A 26,607-nucleotide genomic window follows, 5' to 3' on the forward strand; every position below is an offset into this window, starting at 1 on the left:
GTTATCAGAAAAAAAAAATGAGAAGAATTAAAAAAAAAAATTACTTGCTCAACCCTGTAATTTTTTACTTAACTTAGCGGTGGCGAGAGACTGAGGGGTTTAGGTATAAAGTTGAAGAAGAGAAGGGTTTTAGGAATCGAATCGAATCGATATTGGTGTTTTGTTCCGTTCTAAGCATGGGGAAGGAAGGAGATCTATGGGACGATTCAGTACTCATCAATGCCTTCGACCAAGCTATTTCTACTTACAACGTTCTCTTCTCTTCCTAACCATATTTTCACTTTTCGAGATTCAAATTCGGTCTTAATCTGACAATTTTGTGATTAATTAATTTACAGAAAATGCATAGCAGCGGCAAACACAAAGACGCCGCCTCGGTTCAAGAGGAGGCGAAGACACTGATCGGAGAAAATGGCTCCAATTTTGACACTACAAGGTACAATTTCAATGTTTGTGTGACCTTCCATTTCTCATAATTGTGCTCCTATTTAGTGCATAAAACATAACATAAACTGATAAACAGTCGTAACTCGATGCCGTCATACCACTAAGAAAAAAAATGTCTCTCAAATATTCTTTTTAGTGTTAATTCTGTGAAAGATAAATTAGGTGACAATATAGGCCTTATAGTGCACAGCAGTAATTTCTGTTGTTGCTGTTAATTTTTGTTAACTTATTTTGCTTTATTGAACACAGGGGTGCTGATACGAATATTCCAGCTACTGATGCGCTTGATTCAGGTGAGACTGGTAATTTGTCGAAGTTGGAAGAAAATCATCACACAGAGTCACAGGTGGATCATCTGGATTCAACAAGTGGTCAAGACATCCAGAATGCACAGAACGGTTATGCATATGCTCAAGCTGTAGATGGTTATAATCAATTAGTTGTGCAGTACTATGAACTTGAGGAGAAAAGGTTGAAGATTTTGGAGCAACTTAATCAATATGGTGGTTGGAATTACCAAAATGTGGCCGCTGATTCTAACTCTGGTGTACCATATTCCAATTCTCAAGATTATTCAGCGACTGCATACCAAGTTTCTGATCCAAATGCTGTCTGTACATGTTGCCCGTGTTACAGTCAATGTCTGCCGGCTCCATGCACGTCAGTTCCTGGTTGTTCTTTGGGTGGATCATCTGTTAGCAAGCCGTGTAGCAATCTTTCTGTGGAAATGGATCGTAAAATGTCATTTCCTTGTGAAGATGGTAAAATCCACAAAATGGCAATGGGAGCTGCAGAGAAGGCACTATCTACTATTAGAACAACCATATCTGGTGATTTTAATGTGAATGAAGGTAAGCCCACTCCTAGATATGTCCTTCCACCTTTTTGTGTTTCTATCGCTCTACTTTGTTGTCTAGATATGTGGCTTTATTACATTACTATCTAGATTTTTTTAGTGTATATTTGTGTTTGCTACATGCAATTCAGGGAAAGAGAGAAACAATTCTGAACTTGAAGAAATTAATGGCTCAGGAACAGATCTTGCTGCTGTTTTGAATGCTTGGTATTCTGCTGGCTTCTTTACTGGAAAGTAAGTGTTAATCCAAGTTTTATTTATGATAAATGGTAGTTCATTTTTCATACAAGAACATATTTCTAACATGCTTTAGCGGGTGATTGATAAGATTTTTTTGTTTAATAAACTATAGTTATTTGGTATTACTGAACTTTGGCTGGCCTAATGCTTTAACCTCATTTTAGTCAAAATCAAATTTAATCTCCGCGGAACCTTTTTTTGTTAATACAAAGGTTTGGCAAGATAACGTTTTGATATATTGCACTGGCAAATCAAATTTATTTGTATACTTATCTCTCCATTATATCTGTTATTTCAGTGCCAAATATCGCCGTAACACACACATATTGTGGTGTAAAAAACTTGAGTTTTATCTGCTTTGTGCTATATACAATTGTGCATTTAATTGAAGCACGTATTATTGGAGCAAATGATTATTGAAACTTAGAATTATAGTAGTTTAGCTTCAAAATCTGTCAGGTTTGCATGATTAGTTAGCTGTTTGGATCATCTGCAACAAACCTCTACATATATTCTCTCCTTGCCTTTTATATAACAATTGGGGTTATGATTATGATGATAACAGGTATCTTGCTGAACAATCCATTCAAAACAAAAGACAGAGTTGAACTATTACATCTTCTTCAAGCGGAGTCAAAAGGGTTCTCATACAAACAACTATACTAGTACTTGTGATTATACTCAACAGTTGGGCAATTGATCTTCTTCTCTTAACATCTTTGGGAAATCAGAAGAACTTTGGTATATTCTGATCTGATTGGATAGGCTGGCTCATCATAATTTTTTATGCACCGGTACTAGTTTTCTTAGCAAGATTTTGCTGGACATATTTAGGGAATGCTTTCACTCTCTGTTGCAGACATGAATATGTTGCCCGATTTGATGTTGAATGCAGAACTATAAAATGCATAAATCATTTTGTTTTGTTGTTTTATCTGTATTTAATAATTGGCATTAGCGAGAGAGGAGTAATGGCATCACTTGTTGCTCTTTTCCTTGGTTGAAGATTAACATCACTAGGACTGTTGTGTTGAAATGTTGTTACTGGTTTATATGATGACATAAAGAAGCTCAATCACGCTTGCGAACTTGCGTCAATGCCAAAGTTGAAGATCACCCGAGGTCTAGTTTTGTATGTGCTATAATCTAGTGAAGTTATTTCTATGCGTTTGGATAATTTAGTTAAGTGCTTAAGTAATTTTAAATTGTTTTCATAGGTTGTAAACTGTTTTCATAAATTATCCTTAAAAAATTATTAAAATAAGCTTAAAAAATAGTTGGTATTTTTTTTATATAAATTCTCTCGATATTACACAAGTTTTTTATTTTACGGTTCAGAATTGAAAAATGTGTACTGGTGTTATTTATGCACGTTAGCCACGCAGCGCTAATTAATGGCACAGATACTAGTAAATATTTTGCTTACACTTCCTAATGTGATTCACTTTTCACATAGACCGTATCGTTAAAGCACCTATTAAAATGAGTTATAAAAGTGAGAAACTCGTTATTATTTTAATTAATTTTTTTGCGTTCTGTTCTTTTTCTACAATACTTATTAGACCTGTTTTTAGCTTAATGACGACTTCAAGACCATGTTCCAATGCAGCATAAAAAACGAAATAGATACTAACACTGCAGTGTGCATTTACAAATCTAACAAGTTAGCCTCTAATTAAATCACTAGTTCGCTAGAAGGTTTGAGAATTTACAGGCACGAGAATGGTCCGAATCATAAACTAACAATACTTGGACAACAAAAGAAGATATGAACCTCATTTATTACATTTAGTATTGTTTTAAACACCATTCTCCTCACACAGTCACACACTACTCCCTTAAAATTTAAAAAAGATTGTGCTCCAAAAGCTGCCACCGGTATTAACACAAGGAAAATGGCCTCATTGTAGTTACTCCCTGACTGTACAATTATTGTAAATGCAGGTTTATCTCGTTTGACTATATCCGGATCATATTCATACCCGTACTTTATTGGCAGCGTCCTTGATCTGGTCAATTGTAAAAACACCAAAGAAGTCGTCATCTGTGACACCATTGATAACAGCCAGCGCAACATCGTCAACACTAACAGGTGGAGCTAAGAGTAAATCAGATGCAGGAAGAGAACTTAAAGGTTTGGTGAAGTTCTCTATTGCTCGTAGAATTTTTTCTGCTGGCTCCCCTACCAAATCCAAAGGAAGCTCATAACCATTCACTCTCCTCTTCCCATATATGAAAGCAGGTCTTAAGACAATACCTGAAGATGTCAAGATCAAAGGAAACTGTCAAGAATGCAATTCAATAAAACCAACAATACCAGGAGATATAAGGTTGGTTGGATGGTTAAGAAAGAAGGTAAGGGAGGAAAGGTCGCGGGTTCAATCTCCCCTGCTAACAAAAACTAACATTTAACATTTTCCAATGAAAAAACAATACCTATCCATTTAGTTAGCTTTATATCCTTCAAACGAATGATAAACATCTTCCACAAAATCTGTTGCTGGATCCTAAACGAGCTGTAGCTTTACTAGTTTTAAACTTTTCAACAAATTGAATCACTTGCAGAGGTGATGCTATATGCAAATAGGTTTGAGTTTAGAACCTTGGATCTTTGTTTATAAAAGTGGAATACCAATTTAGTTTCAAGATCATGAAAGGCTAGAATAACTACCTGAATTGGGGTATTTGGAGAGAACCTCGGATTCTGCTTTCCTCTTTCCCGTAAAGTACCCAGATGAAAGTAAAAATGATGGTAAGTTATAATCATGAACAGAGATCAGGATGAATTTGGGAATTCCTGCAAGGGAAAAGAGGTGAGAGCAGAATAGCACATTAATTTATTATATTTGGTTCCACACACGAATCCAAAGGATCGTAAAGGAGAAATATCCTAAATAGAATGCAAAACAAATAGCTTAAAGCAATTTCTCATCCAAACCAACAACAACAACAACAACAACAACGCCTTATCCCACTAGGTGGGGTCGGCTACATGGATCAACTTCCGCCATAATGTTCTATCAAGTACCATACTTCTATCCAAACCATTAATTTCGAGATCCTTTTTTATAACCTCTCTTATAGTCTTTTTGGGTCTTCCTCTGCCTCGAATTGTTTGTCTTCTCTCCATCTGGTCTACTCTCCTCACTACAGAGTCTACCGGTCTTCTCTCTACATGCCCAAACCACCTAAGTCTATTTTCCACCATCTTCTCTACAATAGGCACTACTCCAACCCTCTCTCTAATAGCTTCGTTTCTAATTTCTCATCCAAACCAACCAGCTGAAATGTGAAGAAATGTTTCAGTATGCTAATAAAGAACAGAGAACATTGCTATTAACAGGTTATGTCTTGCATTATGAAAGAGTATGCATGAAACTCTGTCTAAAATATAGTCTAACATGAACAAAGGCTGAACACAGGTTAATTTATCTGAAAATTCATGCTCAATGAGATGGGCAGATGGCTCACCGTATTCCTTTGCAGCATTCACAGCCACAACATTAGCCTCGCCATTAATTCTTTTCATCTGTTCCTCACTACCAAAACCTCCAAGTGTTGAAACAACTGCGGTAGCTCCAACAAGTACTTCATCCCAGTTTACATAGAAAACATCTCCTGCTCATCAGGCAAATGAAGATATCACTTGAAAAATTGCTTACTTGGCACACACATTATATTGTTATGATTTTTAAATACTCACAAATCAACCAGAATAATTGGCCAAAGGGAGAAATTGGATCTTATTTATCAGATCATACTTGGTGTATATATCTTCAGGCTAATATGAAAGACTCCAACAGTTGCTAAGGAACCATAAAAAAGATAATATTGAAGATAACATTGACATTCTATTTTATTTGGTCCAATCATAATGTATAAAAATCTGAAAAAGTATTTAAAGCAAATCCTGTTTTCACTTTTATCATAGTTACTTCTGATTTACCACAAATTCGTAATACACTAAATTGACATCTATTCAAATTGTTGGATACCATGATTGTTGGATACCCATACATTTCTTTTATCAATCAAAGGATACAAACACACAACAATTAGAAAGGCAACAGATAAATATGCAAAGTTCTGTAACAAACACATTGGTGAAAGATATGAAGAAGTGTGTAGCAATGTGTATGTGTCATTACTAATCTTAATAATTGCCTAATCTTCTCTATAACTGATTTGGTGTTTACTCTCACTCTAACCTCTTCCTGTGTATGCTTGGATGCCCCTAACCAAATGCAGTAAAAAAAAGAGATGTATCTTAGTAATAGGTTAAGATAACATGCCTGAAATCCAAGTAACTTGGTCTACCCAAGCATCCGAATAAGTAGGTCGCCCTGACCTGTAAAACAAAATGTTGGCTAAATAAATACAACAAAATACAGAGAGGAAGAGACAGATAGGCAGACAGGTGTAAAACAAAATACATTTGACAAACCTGCTTAGGCTTATTACTTCTATGCCCCTGGACACTGCTGCCTTGCATATGGCAGAACCAACAAAGCCATTTCCTCCCAAGACTACAATCTACAAAGAGAGACATTTACACAGATATTTTTGCAAAAAAAATCCAAAAACACATAAGGTGTGAATAATCTCAAGCTATTAAAAGAGTGGGATATTCATTCGTACCCGTTCACTTCTAACATCAGCCACAACATCTATGGTGTTAGAGCTAGAATCAGCGTTGACACCTGCTTCTGCGTAACTGCAGCTAACGGCAAACCTGCAGGACAGTATACATGAATGATTAGACCACATATCGAAGATATTTAAATCCTTTCCTGGATCATTCAACAATCAAGACCTATTAATTAAGCAAAGGAGAATCCAAACTTTGTCTATAACTATCACTAAATAGCTGGCAACTTGAACCAGTATCTTGAAGCAGACACCATCTGAACTTAATGATAGTAGTGTTTGTCACATGCAACACAAAGAACTTTGAGAATCATACTGAGAAAGTAGGTATACTTTGGTACAAAATCACTACTTAAAACCTCATACTTAGAGAGAGTGAGGAAGGGAAGTGTAATTTATGACAAAAAATGCTTTCTTTGATCGATACCAAATACTTATCGTCCAAGGTAAATCATTGAACCTTGTTGAATGAGTTAATCTACAACATCCTGAAATCCCATCATCCAATGTAACATGAAAAGACTTAATTTTTCACTGTCCAAAACCAAACATCTAAAATCCTTATATTAGACATTAATCAGGCAATAACGAAAAACCACTAGCATAAACTTCTTCACTGACCAAGCCTGAAACTTAACTTGCAACTCATTATTTCCAGTTTTACACTAAACTTCAAATTGACGAGTGTGACATCACCCATCACCGAACAAATAAAAACCCCAGTAAACTAATTTCAAAGCTCCATGTTGTTCCGAACAGTGGAAAATAGCAGAAAACAATAAAAATTAAGTTTTTTTTTTTAAATTCAAATCCGAAAGAAAAAAAAAACGAAGAAGAAGAAGAAGAAGTTGGGATTACGAACCTATGATTTTTGAAATGCAAGGTGGGTGGAGTTTGAAAGAGAGGTTTTCTGAGAGGGAAGGCACTAGTGGGGATGGGACGAGCGGAAACGGCAGGGAGAGAAGACAAAAACGACGCCATTTAAGCTTAGGCACTTAGCTCCAGAAGAAGAGAAGAAGAATGAATGAATGGAAGTTGGACATTCCACCACGCTATATTTAAGGGGCGTATAATTTGTTGGTCCTCTTGTAAAATTTTAAAACCACTCAATTTGGTACTAATTGCCTTTTTCTCTCTTCTACAATTGTAATTTTTCCTCGTTCTTTTAACTCTAGTGTAAACGCTTGACTTTTTTTTTTTTTTTTCGATTGGTAGCTAACTAGAATATGGTAAGGAACCAACAATAATTGATAATGATTGATATAGTTGATAAAAATCATACTGATATTCCAAAAAATATGAATTTGATTCCTTCTATAATATAAAAACTTTATTAGTGAATAATATGTAAATATTTTGATAAGCCTTTTATGCTCATCCTAATGAGTTTTCAAAACTCAATTTACATGAATTTTTCACAACAAGCAAACAAATCTAAGTAAGTTCTCTGTATTATAAGGCAGTTAAATTCTTTAACTACTGCAACCAAACAAATCCATATAGATGAAACCTTTATGAATTCGGATAGCCTAAAAGTTAAGTGAATTATGGTTGTTAAATTATTATTTTAATTGCTTTTTTACCTTTTTGTTTTCTAGTTTTAATTTTTTTTCCCTTCTATTTTTAAGCCATTGATAGTATAATTATTGATTTTTAATTAAAATAATTATTAACTTAAAATAAAGATAAATTCTAGTTATTCTAATAATGAGTAAGTAATTAATTCATCCTAATAGATTAGGACCTGGTTGGACGCATTTTCTAAAAAAAACTTTTAAGAGAAAAAAAATAAGTTTCTTGATAAGTTAAAATCAATTTTTCATTAACTAATCATTAATTAACTCATAGAAATTCTCTCATAATTTTCTTAAGAGATAAAAAACAAACACAAATTAACTAGTAAACAACTCATTTTAAGACATGAAGAAACTCATTTTCTTCTTTTTTCTTATATTCTTCTCTAGAAGTAATTTTTATAAAAACTTACCTTAATAGATCCTTAGTTGCACTAGTCCTAGATCATGTAAATTACATCAAAGGTTATTGAAAACATATTATATATATATATATATATATATATATATATATATATATATATATATAATTTTTTTAAAATACCAAATAAGATAAAAGAAAACAACATTTATTAAATTAAAATTAAAAGTAAAAAAAAATCTGAAACAAATGGCCTTTAACCAGCCCTCGTTCTTTTGCTAAAAAATGATTCGGCCTAAAGCCCAAGAGAGATTGAAATGTACACCTGACCCTGAGAAAGTGGCGAAGAGAATGGGTGGGTCTAGCAGTAGCAGTAGCAGTAGCAGCAAGGACGCCCAAGACCTTTTCCGCGCTCTTTGGTCTGCTTATGCTTCAACCCCAACAAATCTCAAGGTAAACTAACTATCTTTCCCTCTCCCCTAATTTCTACTCTCTCTTTTTTCCTAACCCTCTTTCTTTCAGATCATTGACCTCTACGTAATCTATGCCGTCTTCACCGCTCTCATCCAGGTACTTTTCGCTCATTCTTTCTTGTCATTCGGGAGACAAAACCCTTCATTGAATTCAGAAGATCTCCTAGTTGTTTGTTTTCAAAACAATTCTTAACCTCAGTCGTAGATTTGGATGATTGTTGACTAGTGTGGAGTTGTTTTAGGACTAAAAACTGGAAGGGAAGCAAATATTCTTCTTAGGCCATTTCTGCATCTGCTGAATGGAAGGAAGATTCATGTTTTTCCGGATAACCAAAGCTCAATGAATGAATTTGGGTATTTGATTTGCCTCTGATGTGTGTTTACTGGAAATGGAAAGCGGAATTTGTTTGCCTTTAACTTATACAGGCTCTAAAATTTGCAGTCATAAAACACTCTATTTTGACCTTTTTTTAGAGGAGGATTGCAATAAGCAAGCTTGTCATAGACGTTCTAGGCTTCTAGCTTAACTATATAGTCATAGAGTGTGGATCCAGGAAGTTCCTCCAGAAATTTGTAATCTTGGTGCTTTATTTGATATTCGTCTAGTTTCTAGTTTAACGATTTCCTCCTTCAACATTAGAAGAAAAACGTACTGGTGAAATCATTTATTTTTTTTGTGAGGGCTCAAGGTTGTTTAGTGGGTTTATGTTAAAGTTACATTTGTTGAAACTCGTGTTCTTATTTTTTTTTGTCTGTGAATAGGTTGTTTACATGGCTTTGGTGGGATCATTTCCATTTAACTCCTTCCTATCAGGAGTACTTTCTTGTGTAGGAACTGCTGTTCTTGCTGGTAAGTGTGCTAGATCTATTACAATTTGCAGGCTATCTTGTTTTGCATGTTTTGGTACATTATGAGTCTTCTAAGTCTACTAGATACATATGCGCAGCGCAGCATGGGACTTATAAACCTGCTACGTACATAGGCATAAATCTTGTTCTTGTCTTTCTGATCATTGTTATCCTCCTTCATTTTGGACCAGTCTGTCTCAGGATCCAAGTGAATAAAGATAACAAGGAATTCAAGGTAAAATTTCTTTTCTTGTCTATTTTGATCTCTGACTTGATATATTAAAACCAAAACCTGCAATTACCTATGTGAGTTGCAACTCAAAATTTTTAGGTTTGCTTTCTTTTATTCATATTTAATATTTCAACAATCTGTCTCAATGATGTAGTTTCAAACTTAGATCCCTACATCTTTAACATGACAAATCAAAGCAAGAAGGAAATGATTTCATATTCTATGTGTTGGTTTATTCACTTGATATATCCTTACAGATATTTGACTTTCCATCCTACTGCAGGATCTTGCACCTGAGCGTGCTTTTGCGGATTTTGTTCTCTGTAATTTGGTGCTTCATTTGGTGATCATGAACTTCCTTGGTTAAATTGGTTCGTGTGGCTGTTGTTGTTTTCGATTGAACCCTTGAATAATAAAAATTAGTAGTATACCTAGACTTTTTGTAATAGTATTTATAGACAGTAACTGGCATCCAACTAATTGCTTTAGTTTTATGTTGATTCCCCCTCCCCCCGCCACTTTTGGTTCTCTGTTTTGAAAGAAGAGATTTTGCCATCTTTTGAAGTTTAAACAACTTTTGAATGGTGAAGAATTACAGAAGGTATTATTTTTCACATGGATATCTAAATCTGAGTACTACTCCAAAATACTCAGAAAGTGGCAAGTTATAGTTTTCTTTTGAAAAGAAGCAATTAATGGTTGCAGAACACTGCCTGTAGTATATTGCAGCTGATACCATGGTGATGCCTCCAAAAGAGCAAAGGAAAAGCTGTTTGTATGCTGCAGCATATGGCATATGATATATATACCTGATGAATCCATCTATGACATTGCTTTTATTGACCAAAAAGATTCGAGAACTCAATTTGCTTTTATTCAACAAAATGCATGTAAATATTTCTATCCTTCATCAATTCATCTTCCCCCATCCCACCCCACCCCTTTTCCAATGTTCCTTTGCAGAGCATCATCGAGAAAAAAACAGTCGATCAAGGCTTCACACTGACTTTGACCTTGACATTTCTCATTATCATCAACACACAAAGAACATGAAAACCTTTCATATCCTCACACAGCACATTGACTCATCCTTCTGTTAATCATCCAGTGACTAGAGCACAAAAGAGAGAAGGAACAAAAAAACACGATGAGAAATACAAATTCAAGAAGGACAACCATTTTTATTACATTCCCCAAGCATCAGTACTACTAGTGTGAATGTATGCTTGTAAATTTTCTGGGTTCTCTACTTTATACTCGTGTGTCTGGTTGGTTGTTCGTTTTCCTCCTTACCCAATGATGCAAATTCATTTAACAATGTTTTTGAACTCATGACAGTGAATTAATAATTGTATGCTTATAAATGAGTGTATAATAATTACATAAATGATTAATTTTTTCTAACTCCACCCACACTTCACCATCCCTTACCGACAGCGTGAGCCACAGTCCCATCCTCCATGCCATGAATTAGAGAGATTTCTTTGAAAATGAACAGAGAGAGAAGGAACCTCCCTTGCACAAAGAAAGATCGAAGTCAGGATGGTGATTCCATAGGCGTCACGCTTTCAACTTTCAAGCCACACTCCAACTCTGTGGAGGGGACTAGAAGAGAGAAACAAATTATTTTAAAATTATTATAATAATTTTTAAAAATAGATATTAACTTATTATAATATTCTTTATTCAGTAAAAAAAATTATTATATTCCTAAAATGAATTAATTAAAATAGAAAAGATGGTTAGATTTTTGTCCTAAAATTTTGGTATATTAACAATTCCATATAGGGTTTTAGGGCCCACGGTTGCCACCTTGATCCGTCCCTGGTTAGCAGCTGATTTGAGCTAATATGTTTTATTCTCATTGTTAATCTTTTTAATAGTAGTACGTAGAACTAGTTCTTTTGTGCATAAAACAAAAATTAGATCCTCTCCATAGCTTTATTAAAGGTGTGTCTACTGTCCAAGTCTTAAACTGTTATCCTGCTGTAAAATGACATTTCGTGACGTTTACATTGCATATAACTCTTCGTCAATTAATTTTTCATGGTTTAATAAAATACTGTGTTCCTTAAGTAGACTAAATGTTGAATACATATATCATTTTTTTGCACATTTTAACTTTAGTCCTGCCTCAAAAAAAAAAAAAACAAAAAACTTTTAGTCCGTACGTTATGACAATAACGCATATTGTTGCTTAATTGCAAATTAACTTAATGGATCCGTTTGATATGAAGATGATATTTCTATTAATTAAGGAAGTTTTCTTGTTTTTCATCGCTAAGAATCGAACACATAATAGATTTATAACATTCACAGCTGTTCAATCTAGATTTTTTGGTGAAAGGCTTCTTTTATTTGTACAGAGAAAAAAATATTATAAATTACATGGTTTTTTTTTTAAAGTGAGGTACCAATAGAAAAAAGTGAAAAAAATACTATCAATCATTATTTTTTTCTTCCTTTCTCTAATTTCAAAGTAACAATGTCGGTATCAAACACGATTATACGAGTTAAAGGATAAAAGCTAACAAAAATAGCATAGAGCATATCAAGATAGAGAAGCCGCCAACTTGCACGAACCATTTTATATTAACTTCCAAAGAAAATCCCTTTCCAAACAATAACAAACCAAACTAGGGGACAATAATGCATCAAATGAATTAGCAATATATATTATCGTATAAAAATTCCATTCTGAAAGTAATAATATCGAAAGTGATATATTTGAAAGAATTAACTTAGATTTATGTTATGATATAACTTAAGCTATAAGTATAAGTTTTTTTCTTTAAAGTCGTTATTTTCACCTTATTTTAATGTAACGATAATGATTAGGAATATCTGGATTTTTTTATATATTTAGGATTATCTCAATTTAATTTGTATTAATATTTGAGATTTGTTTCCAGTAAATTCTTTAAGCCAATAAAAGCTAGAATTCCTATATGTTGTAATTGAAATTTTCATGAATGGAGATATCATTTATTTTTATTTAAAAAAAGAGTTTAATTCTCAAACTCCCTAAACTAGTTTAGTAAACTTATCATATATTCATGGCTTGAAAAAATTTAGACGAATCCATAAGATTGCCAGTTTACAACAATCTTACATTCCATACAAATTTGATTAAAAATTGACCTAAAAAGATCGATTTAATTAGGGTTTTATCAGTTGTTAGTGAGATTTTATCACTTTAGTTTAGTGTTTCACTAAGAGGTCACCTAGATCAATAACATTGATATAAAATAAGATTGTTTTAAACAAAAGCAGAAATTCAAAGCCAAATATATTCTAAAGAAATTCAATATAAAATAGCAGAGATACTGATAATATAAAAAATTATTATACAAGATAAATTTCTAGACTTTTATAATACTAATTATTTTAGAAACTAACTAAAATTATCTTTGATTATTTGACTATAAAATACATAAGTATTAAACTAGAAAAAAAAGGAGAAAAAACAAAGGTCGAATTCAATGGAAGAATAATAAACCGATCCAACAAAGCGTGAGCGATACGTATCACACATGGATTAAGTAAGTGCATGTTTGCATATTCATTACAAACAGCGTTGGTGACAAAATAAAATTACAAAAGCATTTCCATACTTTTATTTTACATTCAGTTTGCAGAAAACTATTGAATTTAATTTCAAAATTCGTGCATACAACTTGGCCTGTCAAAGGATAGAGAAAAGATAACACATACTAATCCAATGTAGAATATTGGATATATGCATGATAATACTATATGGACTTTATAGTTACATTACATTGGTAATAACTTGAGAAGAAAGAAAGAAAGAAAGAAAATGGCAGAGTTTAAGTATTATCCGTTCATGTATCGGGTCCGTTGGAAGCGCTCCACGTGTCCCTTCGGCGGCTGATTGGGCTCCCACAGTGGCAGTGGGCCCCAGCAAGACGAAAAGCACGTGGGCCCGCCAATCCCGCCCTCACACTCACCACATACGAACGGATCCTATCTCTCTCTCTCTCTCTCTCTCTCTCATACAAACACACTCTCTCTCCTTTCTCTCTCGGCTTTGATCTTTGAACAATGAGCAGGACCGGTTCTTCAGCTTACTACTGGGTGGCAGACGCCACCCCTCCGCTCCGTAATAGTAAGACTACTATGTTTATGCTCTCCACGCCGCCAACAACCACATTCTTCGTTACGCCAACTCCTAGGGTTCCTTTTCTCTCTTCATCAAAACCTTCTTCCGTTTCTCTGTTGCGATCTTCTACTGCGTCCTACTCGCCGTGTTGCTCCTCCTCCTCCTCCATCACTCCCAAGGTTAAATCCAACGATAACAACAACTGCTACCTCGTCTCCGCTAAACATTCTCCCGCTAACACGTCCGCTTCGGTTTCTTCACGCACCTTCCTCAACGCGAAGAACGAGCAAGGTTCACTTCACTTCTCTCTCTCTCTCTCTTCGCTATCTTCGCACCTCGCTTCTCTCGTATCTTTATCGTGAACCTCTTCAATTTTTTTTCCTTACGAAATTTGCTCACTGAGGCTTGGCTCGATTTTTTTATTTTTAATTGTGTTTGTTTAAAAGTCGAATGGAAATGAATCAAGAAAGCGTTAGTTTAGATGCTTACTCAAGGAGACCGTGAGTTTATATATATATATATATATATATATATATATATATATATATATATATATATATTATTTATCGTTTTTGTGTTTTTAGGTAGAGATTGGAGTTTGTTTCGGTTGATGCTGGTTGTTGGAAATAAATACCGTTAAATTGGTGGCATAATTAATATATTCTCTCTCTCTTTTTTTCTTCTTCTAATATACTACTGTTCGGTTAGGTGACGAGCAAGCGAACGATTCGATTATTTTACTATTTATTTATTTTTCTTTTTTTTTTATATGCGGCTGGGGTTTTGAGCCTTGTCCTATGTGATGTTTGTAGAGATTTAAGAAAGGATAGAGTGAAAAATTGTTGATAGTTCGTGATAGTATTGGCAATTTTGTCATGAGGAAAATTTATATGATTTGATTGACAGAATATGGAGTTTGAGGTGAAGATTCCGACTGAGGTTTGACATTTAGAAAGTTCTGATTTATAGAGTTGAACATTGGGAAAATGTTATCATCAGCCAGTTATAAATACCAAGGGTATCAGTTTACCTGACTATTTATTTTCCGAAGATAAAATTACTCTGCTCCTTAAGAATCTATCTAGTTTGATCATGTTGTCCATTACTTTGCAATGAAAATTGGGATTAAGATGCTCTGGCAAGCCCCGAATTAAATCATTTTATCTCTTCTCTGTTTTATTGATCCTAATCCTGGAAATTGATTTTCCTGTATATCATATACTTTCTTTATTTTGCAGAGCTTCTAGCTGGAATCAGGAAAGAAGTAGAAGCTGGATCTCTGCCTGCTAATGTTGCTGCAGGAATGGAAGAAGTGTACAATAACTATAAAAATGCAGTAAGTTTGTATTCATGTCTTATGTTCATATACGCATATGCATTCTGCACTTACCTTGTCGATATCTAAACTTTTCCTAATATCGGTGGTGTGGGAACAGGTATTAGTTCACTCATAATTCACTATGAAACCAAACTCCAAAAAATCACGTGCTTCAAGTATGAAAAATTGTGTCTATTGTCACTGTCATCTATTCTTATTTCTTTACTTCATGTGTTGATTCGTAGTTATTATAATATTGGTGTCTGGTACTCTATTGCTGTGTTAAAAATATTTGTTTGTAAACTGTAACATGTTGGTTACTTGATTATCAATTCCAATATCAAACCATGGCTGCTCACAAGCAATCAAGTTATTTGAGATGTCACACTCTTGTTTATGCTTTCACAGATAAAATCTGCCTTTTTCATGCTTTACTTGTTACCTGTATTTTACTAGCCTTGGTATGGATAGTTTATGAATAATATTGGTGTCTGGTAGTCTATCTATTGCTGTGTTAAAAATATTTGTTTGTAAATTGTAACATGTTGGTTACTCGATTATCAATTCCAATATCAAACCATGGCTGCTCACAAGCAATCAAATTATTTGAGATGTCACACTCGTTTATGCTTTAACAGATAAAATCTGCCTTTTTCATGCTTTACTTGTTACCTGTATTTTACTAGCCTTGGTATGCATAGTTTATGGTACTCTCAAAACCAAGTAACCAACAAAACAGTTTAGTTAGTTTGAGTTATATAGTCTGCAGTTTAATATACTAATTCATATTTATATCATTTTGGCATTTAAAAGAGTCAAATAACTTGGATACATTTTCTTTTGTGGGCAATCATATTTCAGGTTATCCAAAGTGGAGATCCCAAGGCAAAGGAGATTGTATTGTCGAATATGATTGCTTTATTAGATCGCGTATTTTTGGATGTGACAGTAAGATTGAATTCTAAGATATGCTTTGCTAATTGTTTCCACTTTCCACACACTAGGAATCTTTTGTTTAAGAATTTTTCATAGCTTCTTGCCTAATGCGCATTTAGTTTGCTATTGTTTCATGTTATTGATTATCATGCTCAGAACATGAGATTGATCTTTAACAGGATCCTTTTGTCTTTCAACCACACCACAAAGCAAAGAGAGAGCCTTTTGACTACTACGTGTTTGGTCAGAATTATATCCGTCCTTTAGTCGATCTCAAGTGAGTTTACAAACTATAGTTTCTCCTTTTTTCTGTTTGGCAGCAATGAGTTTAGTTTTGTATGCCTTTTATTGTTGATCATCTAGACACATGATTAGTTGAATTTTAGTGCATGAACATTATATCCTTGACTTGGGCATTTGTATTTTTAGTAAGCTTATCACTACAATAAGCTAGGTTCATGGAATTTTTGAAAAATGTGTTAGGAAATTTAAGAGATATCTGCACGGATTGTCCATAACCCAAAGGATTATGTTTTTGGGCGGGAAGTTAACGTGCAATGTGCATGTACAGGCCCTATTGGAACTTTGAAGTCTCTACGTGTTTAACACATGGTGATGAAGCTAATGATATCAGGAACGAATAGCAATGCAGTTGTGATGATTCTTATGTTTCTTCTCATGGTGTACAAAATACAATGTACTTGTGAATAAGGCATATCCCGTATGAATCCTGGAGTCACCACCTTCCAATAGTTGATTGAGCCCTTTGATCTCTTTGACTTTTTGCTTGGTGGTTAGTGAAATCCCATAATGCATCGGAATATAGGTAAGATAACTAACATTTAGATTCCAGGGGGCAATTTATGTAGAAATAGAATGAGTGAACAATCTTGTACATGTAAAGAAATGTAAGTTAATATTCTCCTTGATAAAGCTTCCTGGTGAAGCTTGTAAGTGGAACACACTCTATGGTTTGTAGTGTCTTGGAAACATATTTCAGACTATTAACACTCTATGGATTCCCATGTAAATACCTTGAGACTTGAACAATGAAGGATTGCAGGTTAATTGTGTCAAATCCTGTATTGGTGTCTACTGTGAAACTATAGAACAAGAGTGCTGAAGCTTTCAATTTCTCCCATTTTTTAGAAATTTTTAGCAACTTTTAGTTTGACTATGGGTTTTCTTTTAGAAAAGTCTGCATAGGTTGTTAATAGACAAACAAATTAACCTGTTTTTTTTTTATCTTAATACAAATGAGTTTATGACATATGGATGATGGATTTTGGTATTCTACACTGTCATTTTGGAACAAAGTACAGAGAGGAAAAAAATAGCAGAAGTAGATGTAAAATAAAGGAGGAACTCAGAAAAAGCTATATGCTACCCTGGCACAAGGTCCAAGTTTCACAGATTTGATAACCCCCCCGCCCCGCCTTTTTCCTCCTCTGTTCCAGCCCTCTCCCATCATATTCCTACCTCCCTCCATGCTTCCAACATCCCCTTCTCCCATGGTCCCACTTTCGAGTGTCCATTCTGCCAAGACTCCTCCCTTTCCCTCCTAACAGACTTCTCCAACATATTTCCCTTCCCTCCCTCCCTGCTTCTCTTCTTTCTCTGATTAGCATAAATTGGAGGCCCACCAGGCCACACAATGGGGTCTCTATCAGTATTTAATTACATTTGTGATTAGTTGGAAGTTGGTCGTGGTTAACCATAGGATAGAAATGATAAAATAAGACTACAAAATCTGTTCCTCATTGGAGTTATGCCTTTGCAGCATTTTGCATCTTGTTACTGGGCATCCTTCTCAGTTTTCTATGTGCCCTTAAATTGAGATTTATATTATGAATTTGTGATGCATGCAGACAAGATGACACTTGTTCAGCTGTAACTCCCTACTTATGATTTTGCATGTGGTTTTATCTTAGTTAACTTGATCCTTCATGGTTGTATCTGGAGAAGGCTGAGCTCTTGGTTTTGAATGAATTCAATGTTCACGTTTCTGCATATGTTAATTTCAAGGTTTGGAACCATGCCAATTACTTCAGAAGTAGGCTTCTCTGTTGTACTTCCTGAAGCATAATCCTGGGATGTAGCAATCTGTATACCATAACCTCATTTGTATTCATGGCACTAAGGGCCCATTTATAATCAGCTTGTAGCAAAACATTGTCTGTTCCATTTGCCTGCACCTCATAGCTATTCTTAAAGGCGATATTTTTGTTGCAGAAATTCTTATGTTGGCAACATGCCCCTTTTCATTGAAATGGAAGAGAAACTTAAGCAGGTGCCAATTTCTAATATGCTTTCTTCATATTGAGGGATTATTTATCTGCTTGCTGTAAAATATTGGTAGAAATTGTAAATAATCTTAATTCACAAAGTAGGGTGAGGGTAGTAATGTAAATATTCCTCCTTCGCTATGTCTATCTTAACTCTTAGGTTGGTATCTATGCATGAGGTATATAACATATTAGGAGTTTATGTTTGTTATATATGCAAAGTCTTTCGTCTTAATGTTGAAGACAATATGCATAGTTACCTCTTTACAATTCTAGTATGCTACAGTGCAGATTGTGGAACATTTTAATCAAATCAATCTTCAATCTAGATCGCGGTAGTTGACCCAAATTATGCAATTATTTTCAATTTTCCATTGTTCTTTGGATCTTCATTATTGTAGTATGAACTATTCTTAATTGTGTATCTTCATTACTATTACTATTATACCAGAAAACCAATAAAATCATAGTTAAATTTAGATACTGAGTTGATGTTTCTTATCCTGCTGCTGTAGCTTCTAATTTTTTTTCCAGTAAGTACTGCTGATTACTTGTGTATCAGATATAGAATGCTGGAAAGAAATATCCACTACTTTACATTAAATATCAAACTTGGTTCTGATTTATAGGTTGTTGTATATATTTGCCCTATGTTAACATTTTCATAGATGTGGGAGAAAATTTTGAAAGTTTGAAAAAATTACTGCAGGGGCACAACATCATCTTGATGTCAAATCACCAAACTGAAGCTGATCCAGCCATCATTGCTTTGCTGCTTGAAACACGAATCCCATATATTGCTGAAAGCATGGTAAAGTTTGCATATTTGTTGTCTGGCTATTTTAAAGCACAGGCTGTACATATTTAAAAACTCCAAAGTAATTGAATTCTGCCATTTGTTCTACAGACCTATGTAGCCGGAGATAGAGTTATAACTGATCCTCTGTCCAAACCATTCAGTATTGGCAGGTTCATTTTATACTTCTGTTTATCAAATTAAAAATTTATGCTGATATATTTCCTTCTATAAATAAAGTTGACTTCTGAAACTATTTACTTATAATTTTTTTTAATAGGAATCTCATTTGTGTTTACTCTAAAAAGCACATGCTTGATGATCCAGCTCTTATAGAGATGAAAAGAAATGCAAATATACGAGCTCTGAAGGAAATGGCTATGCTTTTAAGGTATATCTGCTAGTTTATGTCTAAATGATTGCTTTTCTTTAGGCGAACTAACCATTGACCTTAAGTACTGGTTAAGGCAAGAAAATAGAAAATATTTATTTTATTGAAAAACAAATAATTTAATACTTGTTTTCTTTTCAATATTTAGAAGCCTTTAATAGGTTTCTTAAATGCTTATTAACCAATGCCCCTAGTACACTTGATTAAGACTGTAATGCGTCAATTTGAGTGCATATTTTCTAGAAATCTGCAAACAGATAAATTAGAATCCAAATGCTTAAAGGGAAGAGCAAGCAACAGAATTGGGCATGTTTACTTTAGATAGTATCTTTTCTATGTAATGATTATTGATTGGTCAGTTGTTCATTATCTTGGCCTTTCCGTACAGGAGTGGTTCACAAATAGTCTGGATTGCCCCAAGTGGTGGTAGGGATCGCCCAGATCCCCACACCGGAGAATGGGCGCCGGTAAGTTCACTCTCTTGTTAAAGTAAAATAACAAAAGTGTCACAGTTTTAGTTCTATAAAACTTGTCACATCTGAGATCTATCATTTACAGAAATGTAGCTTTTGGCATTGACTAGGGGACAGCTTGGATAAACGTCATAACAAGCTCTTACAGGAAAAGGAAATAGAAGTTAAAATAAATCAAGTTTCTCTTATAAATTAGAATTAACTTAAGTGCCTCAGCTTTTGATGTTAGATGACAACTTCTAAAAAAGTTGAATAGCACAAGTTGATTTTAACTTGTCGGGGAAGATTGATTTATTTTACCTTTTTATTTTCTTCCTATATGTAATTATTGGGAAGTTTATCTTGACTGAGCTTAGGTAGAAGAAATTAATTTGAATTGGCATTGAGAGCTAGAATTTTTTATACTTCTAGAAGGGTACTCCAACTCTCATTCTTTATGGTTATTTCCTTATATGCTTACAAAAGGTATCAGGTAGATAGGCATGTAGCTTTGTTTAGAAGCAAACAGGATGTGAGGTCAGAAATAATATCCTATTTAAACACAATCTGTTGTTTGCAAAGGTTGCTTAGTGAATTTTTTTATTTCTGAATATAATTGAAATGTTATCTGAACTCCGGTGTTTGATACAACAACAGTGAAGCCTTATTCCATTTTTGTTAGGGTAAACTACATGGATGACTCATCTACAATGGGCTATAGATTTTTATTTTTTTTAGAAAAATGTGTTTTTAGTTCCTATACTTTTGGTTAAATGTGGTCAAGGCTTTACTTTCATATTAATGAAATGGGTCCCCAAACTTTAAAATACATGTGGATTTAGTCTCTCCTGACTTTACAAATATGATGAATTCTTAGAAAAGGGAACTAAATCCAATGTTCTTTAAAATTTGAGGACCAAATTCATCAATATGAAAGTGTTGGGACTTGGGACCTTAATCATGTTAGACCCAAAGTACAGAGACTAAAACATATTTCCCTCCTTTTTTTTGAGGGGGGAAGGACTAGAAATGAAATCATGATTTGTGGATCAAATATTGACTTCACTCTTGACTCTGCTGCTCCATTTTGTTATTCAGTTAGGTTTACTTTTATTACTTTGTGATCTGCTACACATGAAAACAGATTTTTGATAATGATATTCCATGCTTATTGGGTTCTCTGTATTATCTGCTTGTTGTGTTCTATGTCAAAGCTGTACTTCTATTTTAAGTTTTTATGGTCTTGTGCTGGTTTGCATGTAATTTGTTCCTCATTCTATGTTGAGTAAAGAGAAAATTGGATTTAAACATAGAAGGAAGTGTGATGGAATCCAAAGTCCAAAGCTAGGTTTCTGCTCGTACTTAGGGTTATGTATTTATGAAAACTGTGGGATAAAAGGAGTCACAAGTATAGGGTATATCTCAGCCTATTATATAAATCCAATGTTTTATTTTGTGCATGCGGTCAGTTTACCAGTGTAAATGATCTAATAATTCCTTTGTTTTTTGCTAGTAGTCATATAAATAATGACCTTGAGATGTCTCAGAATGTCATACATTGTAAATAAACATGACATGGTGCATAATTTCCAGTTCCATAGTATATTACATTACCAATTTTATGATGTTTTGGCGTTTTAATATTCAGGCACCCTTTGATACTTCTTCGGTAGATAATATGAGAAGACTTGTTGAACATTCTGGTCCACCAGGTCATGTATATCCTTTAGCGATATTGTGCCATGATATAATGCCCCCTCCACTGAAGGTATGGTGTTCTTTTCTTCGAGAGTTTGCCTTGTTTTATTTTATCTTATCTTTAGAGTTTGTAATTTTGCAGGTTGAGAAAGAAATTGGGGAGAAAAGAATTATATCCTTTCATGGGGCTGGCATATCAGTGGCTCCAGCATTAAGCTTTTCTGAAACCACTGCTACTAGTGAAAATCCTGAAAAGGTAAGTTGAGTTTGATCACCTGGATTTGATTAATTAAATTTATTATTTTGTCATTGACTCCAATTTTTTTTTCTAAGAAGTCATTTGTCATTTTTTTCTATATTCAAACTAAGTATGACTGCTTAAGAATGTGATGCAACATGACATCATTTATAAGTGACTATTAACTACTGTTATAGTGGCATTTTGCTTTGAGAAATGTTATTTGTATGACAAATTTACAACAATGAGAGAGAAAGAGAGAGAAGTATGGGATGTGATGGGTAATGTGTTAGAGAGAAAGAGTGGTGTTGTAGAGTTGTATGAATAACACATCTCTTTTGTTGATGTTGCACACAAATAAATTTCAGTGTGCCTTTTGAATCACAACATTTTGATGCCTCACAACAATAACAGTACCTCATTCGAACCTGTGGACTTCCTTCCCTCAAGTCTAGTGAAACTCACTTGTGCCAATGCATTCTAGGATGTACATTACATGCACTAATATTTGCTGGTTACAGAAATTGATTGTAGTTTCTTGTAATGTGATGAGCATCGTATCTCAAGCTAAATGATCTATGTAAATAAAGCCAGTATTCTGTATCCTTGGGTTCTCTGCTTGTGTTTGCTAGTGGTTTTGGTTTGTAGCAATCTAAACTTGAAAAATAGACAAAGTTATCTAGAAGATTCTTTTACTTCTTCAACTTCATTGGTGCAATGTGGGTTTTTTATGGAGTAGGCTAAGGAGTTATTCTCAAAAGCCCTGTACGATTCTGTGACCGAGCAATATAATGTGCTGAAATCTGCGATACATGGCAAAAAAGGATTTGAAGCATCAACTCCTGTAGTTTCTTTGTCACAGCCATGGAAGTAGTTGAAATTGGCATTTCTTCATTACAATTTGCTCTGATGCAGGTACAATCCTAACTTCCGAAATTTGATATTTGCAATTGTTCTACTGTACAACTTATAGGTTATAATTGGAACCTTTTCATAGTTGGGGGTCGAATATTTTTTTACTTGCTGCTACTTTGTTGATTCTTATTATTATTAGATGGATGGCTTGTTTTCATTGAGCTACAATATATTATTGCTTTTAATATCATTCTTTATTTTCAGTTGCTTGGAATTTTTAATATGGTGAAAATAATAAGCCTTTATTTTTGTAAAATAGAATATGATAGGGGTGAAAATTAATGTAGACAATGAATAACCTAAGTTCATAATTGATTTTTATTGTAGAGTTGTCGTTGATATCTACTTGAAGCAATTAGGAATCTGTGTAAGATGTTCATAGTACTTATTGATTCCTAACTTTTGGATGTTAATATGGGGTTCTCTTACCCCTAAATTAAAGATATGTTATAAGTTGCAAGAATCTGAAAAGTATAAAGAACTGAAATGCTAAGACAATAAATTATACCTTGAACTTATCTAGCCCTTAATACTATCTAGTTAACTTGTTTGCCCACTTACTAACTGTGTCGGAAGATCGATGGACTTACTGTCTTTAGGAATTAAGCTAAAACAATAACGGTAAGAAGTAGATGGAAGCTCCAAATAAAATGCTTGTCTTCATTTAAAACTTAGAATTGTACATTAATGTGCTTACACCCCACTGACTTTATTTTCATGACTAGAGGCTCCAACTGCTTTGTTCCCTTTCAGAAGCAAGTTACAAGACTTCAGTCAAACAATTTCAACTGATTTACTTCTGAGGGACTGCCTATTACTACACCGGTCACCGAATGATTTGAGCTTGATGGAAGTTTGCAGTCAAATACATATTTTTCATTTCATTTGTCCTTTTGCTCTTGGTTGCCGTTATCAGCATTCAATTCATCTGGAATCTGTTTCAGTTCAGAAGGTTCAAATTCAGCTGCGTACTGTACAGGTCTCTCTTAGTTCGGTGTCAGATTCAGTTCATTGACTGATAAAATACTAAATTTTTTCCCTGCAATTTTGTGATCAGGCTTAGCTAGCTGAATAGATAAAATCTAATTACTTCCGTTTGTATTTTAAGTTAACTTTGTTCCATTATAGATGAATAGATGTTAATATTACATGTTCAGAATCAAGTTGTTCAGACGGGGTCAGTGAATAAACTGGTCCAAATGCTAATGCAAGATTATTTATATTGGCAAAATAAAAGCACTACAGTTACTGTTATTTTTTCAAGTTTATCTTTATCTGCATGCACTGATGATAGAGGCATAACTTATAAGCTATGTCCCTATGTGGAACTCTGGGTGTCTAAAACAATATCATCAAGACTCGTACATTTTTGTTTTGTTTTGTTTTGTTTCTTCTCTTCCCATATTTTTTCTATTCTAATTGCTTGTATTTAAGCCCATCACTTTTGACCATCAAGCCCTAAATAACTATTATCCACTATTCCAAGGAGAATAAACGAAGAATGCTCGGGGTATTAAAGTATTGACTAAAACATTACTTCACTTTTTGATAGCTGCCGTAGCATTGTTGTGTCTCTATGGTTCACTTTTGATTCCGCCGTTTCATACAGTAACAGATGGCAAATATCAATCATTTTAAATTGGCCAAGCGATAGAAAAATGCCAATGCCGCGCTGCTGTATGAAACCATTCGTGAACTGAGAGGACACTTGTTTCATTGCGCCCTTACAATGCTGCAGCGGACGCAAACATTTGCTCTTTGCTGCTCGATGCCAAGGTTCTTGCCCCTCTAGGTTTGGTGTTCGTAGTGAATATTTCAAACTTGTTAAAACTTAAAAGCTCCGTATTGTTTGGTTTTAGATATTAATATTTTAATTCTTTTTTACTTGGTCTTTATCCAGCTCATTTCTTTGAATTTTGAGAAACTTCCGCGCCATATGAATAAATCTTTTAAAAACAATGTGAAGTTACACGTCTCAAACTATCTTTATATGTGATTGGTTTGGCTCATGATTCAATAGATCCTCATCCTAACCTACTATAAAAACACAAGGATCTGCGTGGTTTAAGCGTCTAGTAGTTGGGAATGTGTGGGGGTTGTCCTTCTGGATTTGGGTTCCATAATGTAAACTCTTTTAAAAACACAATGAATCCGTGGCAACTTGCCAGCCATTAAATTTTATATGTAAATGTAAACATTTATTGGATTATTATAATCAAGCAGGCTCAAAGAGGTTGTTATGACCTGAATCGAGTTAAGCTGACCAGGATCTTTGAAGTATTAAACTCTTTTAAATAGAGGTAGAAGTCAGGCAATAGCGGATTACTCTTTCTACTTACTGCCTATATTTTTATGTGTACTTTCCTCTAAATTTTTCACCTGATTTTTGCATCAAGTTTCCATATGTGTGTCCCTTATAAGTTTATTCTGTTTCTAAGTTTGGACAAGTTTGAAAAACAAACATTTTTACTACGTGTAGCATATGGCAACACTGTCAGTGTCCCCAGAGGTGCATGCAAGAGTTAAATACTCAGCACCCGGCCCCTGCAGGATTCTTAATCTGCCCAATGCCTTACCACTTTGCTTCTGTTTGTTGCTATGCGGAATACGAGAAAGGGTCAACTGCCAAGGGCACCGTCCCATTGTTCTTTTTTTTTTTATTACCCTGCACAACAACATTAGTCAAATAACGACATATTTTAAAATTAAATTAAGATATAAAAGTATAAAATTATTCATGTATACAAACTTGTTAGATACTAACAAGATTTAGGTCTAGCATACATGAATAATTCAGGTTGGTCTCTCGTAACGTTACGAACCAACAAGCTTTAAAATTTTCACATTTTAATATCTGATGTTCCAACAAGATTGTCTATCAAGGAGATAACTTATGAAAACAAAAAAAGTTGATAGATTAACTTTTTAAAATAATTATCGATAGAATTTTGATAATTAAGTTATTTAAATTTTTCTTTTTATTGCTTTTATTTTTTTAATAAAGAAAATTAAACTTCAACACAGCATAAAAAACTTTGTTTAAATTAAAAAAATTATTGCACAAAGTAAAATGAATACCGTTTTTATTCACATTTCAAGTTCAATATAAATTCATCATCACGATCTAGTCTTTTTTTTTTATATAAAAAAAAAAACATAATAGCAACTCCTGTCTGGTCCCCATTGAAATTGTAGGTAGTAACGTTACGACACTGCTGAAGTGTAATGAAGCTTGGGGGGATGTGATTTGAATAACACTAAAACGAGTGGTTTGAGGTTGCATGCACGAGGCTCTCGAATAATGTCACATTCTCATGCAGTGGTAAAATTACTACTTTATTACTTACGATGTCCAACGAGGGTTACCAAATCTTGCCGAGGACTGTGCATGTTCCTTTGAGGAGCCAATAGAGCTTGTGACTAAAGTATATATACATGACACCAAAATCGTAATTAACCTATCTAATACATATACACTAGGTTCCGTACATAAATACCTGCAGTAAACACTAGATCAAAATAATTTGTACAGTAAACATTGTTGTTAATTTTGCAGTGCAAATATATGGTGCTGTGCGTCAAATCCATATTAGTAATTAATAATACCATAAACAGCATAGTGCAAGTTTCATTTTAGTATGTAAGATGTGTCGTCAGTCCAGGTCTCTAGGGTTTATTAACGTACACATAAATAAATGAACAAAAATTATAATTAATTAATTAATTTCAGGACCACAAATATTTTTACGGAAGATAAATTTTTTCAAGTCACAAACATT

At 34.0% G+C, this 26,607-nt stretch overlaps 4 protein-coding genes across 7 annotated transcripts; 3 read left to right on the forward strand and 1 right to left on the reverse strand.

Annotated features, from left to right (window-relative positions):
• The first annotated feature begins 138 nt into the window (after window positions 1-138).
• Window positions 139-2,456, forward strand: LOC100799132 (uncharacterized). The gene is given in 5 exon segments (NM_001255580.2): window positions 139-251; window positions 339-436; window positions 697-1,298; window positions 1,435-1,537; window positions 2,109-2,456. Coding segments are annotated over 5 exon segments (921 nt in total). The 5' UTR covers window positions 139-176; the 3' UTR covers window positions 2,152-2,456.
• Window positions 2,457-3,310: 854 nt separating this feature from the next.
• On the reverse strand, window positions 3,311-7,482 carry LOC100799653 (uncharacterized protein At1g32220, chloroplastic). Of its 2 annotated transcripts, none has more exons than XM_003534243.5 (7): window positions 7,053-7,482; window positions 6,182-6,275; window positions 5,988-6,076; window positions 5,836-5,891; window positions 5,015-5,161; window positions 4,215-4,340; window positions 3,311-3,800 (listed from the first exon to the last, which is right to left on the reverse strand). In XM_003534243.5, exons 1-7 carry the CDS (start codon window positions 7,169-7,171, stop codon window positions 3,520-3,522), a joined length of 912 nt encoding a protein of 303 aa, XP_003534291.1. In that variant the 5' UTR covers window positions 7,172-7,482; the 3' UTR covers window positions 3,311-3,519. The 2 variants fall into 2 exon arrangements, with proteins under 2 accessions (XP_003534291.1, XP_040861014.1); XM_041005080.1 differs by lacking the exon at window positions 3,311-3,800 and adding an exon at window positions 3,856-4,116.
• Window positions 7,483-8,402: 920 nt separating this feature from the next.
• On the forward strand, window positions 8,403-10,299 carry LOC100306016 (oligosaccharyl transferase subunit DAD1-like protein). Of its 2 annotated transcripts, none has more exons than NM_001354593.1 (5): window positions 8,403-8,578; window positions 8,648-8,695; window positions 9,361-9,448; window positions 9,546-9,682; window positions 9,963-10,299. In NM_001354593.1, the coding sequence occupies exons 1-5, from the start codon at window positions 8,411-8,413 to the stop codon at window positions 10,044-10,046; spliced, it is 525 nt and encodes a 174-aa protein (NP_001341522.1). In that variant the 5' UTR covers window positions 8,403-8,410; the 3' UTR covers window positions 10,047-10,299. The 2 variants fall into 2 exon arrangements, with proteins under 2 accessions (NP_001341522.1, NP_001236319.2); NM_001249390.2 differs by having other exon boundaries at window positions 9,639-9,682.
• A 3,211-nt stretch (window positions 10,300-13,510) lies between these two features.
• On the forward strand, window positions 13,511-24,064 carry LOC100800190 (glycerol-3-phosphate acyltransferase, chloroplastic). 2 transcript variants are annotated; one of them, XM_041005081.1, is made up of 13 exons: window positions 13,511-14,090; window positions 15,038-15,135; window positions 15,979-16,065; window positions 16,233-16,330; window positions 18,286-18,343; window positions 19,048-19,149; window positions 19,246-19,307; window positions 19,415-19,525; window positions 19,914-19,992; window positions 21,626-21,745; window positions 21,818-21,931; window positions 22,653-22,828; window positions 23,554-24,064. In XM_041005081.1, the coding sequence occupies exons 1-12, from the start codon at window positions 13,742-13,744 to the stop codon at window positions 22,785-22,787; spliced, it is 1,413 nt and encodes a 470-aa protein (XP_040861015.1). In that variant the 5' UTR covers window positions 13,511-13,741; the 3' UTR covers window positions 22,788-22,828; window positions 23,554-24,064. The 2 variants fall into 2 exon arrangements, with proteins under 2 accessions (XP_040861015.1, XP_006587607.1); XM_006587544.3 differs by having other exon boundaries at window positions 23,582-24,064.
• The last annotated feature ends 2,543 nt before the right edge of the window (window positions 24,065-26,607 follow it).

This window comes from Glycine max, chromosome 9, assembly GCF_000004515.6.
Source record: "Glycine max cultivar Williams 82 chromosome 9, Glycine_max_v4.0, whole genome shotgun sequence".
In the NCBI taxonomy this organism is placed as follows: domain Eukaryota; kingdom Viridiplantae; phylum Streptophyta; class Magnoliopsida; order Fabales; family Fabaceae; genus Glycine; species Glycine max.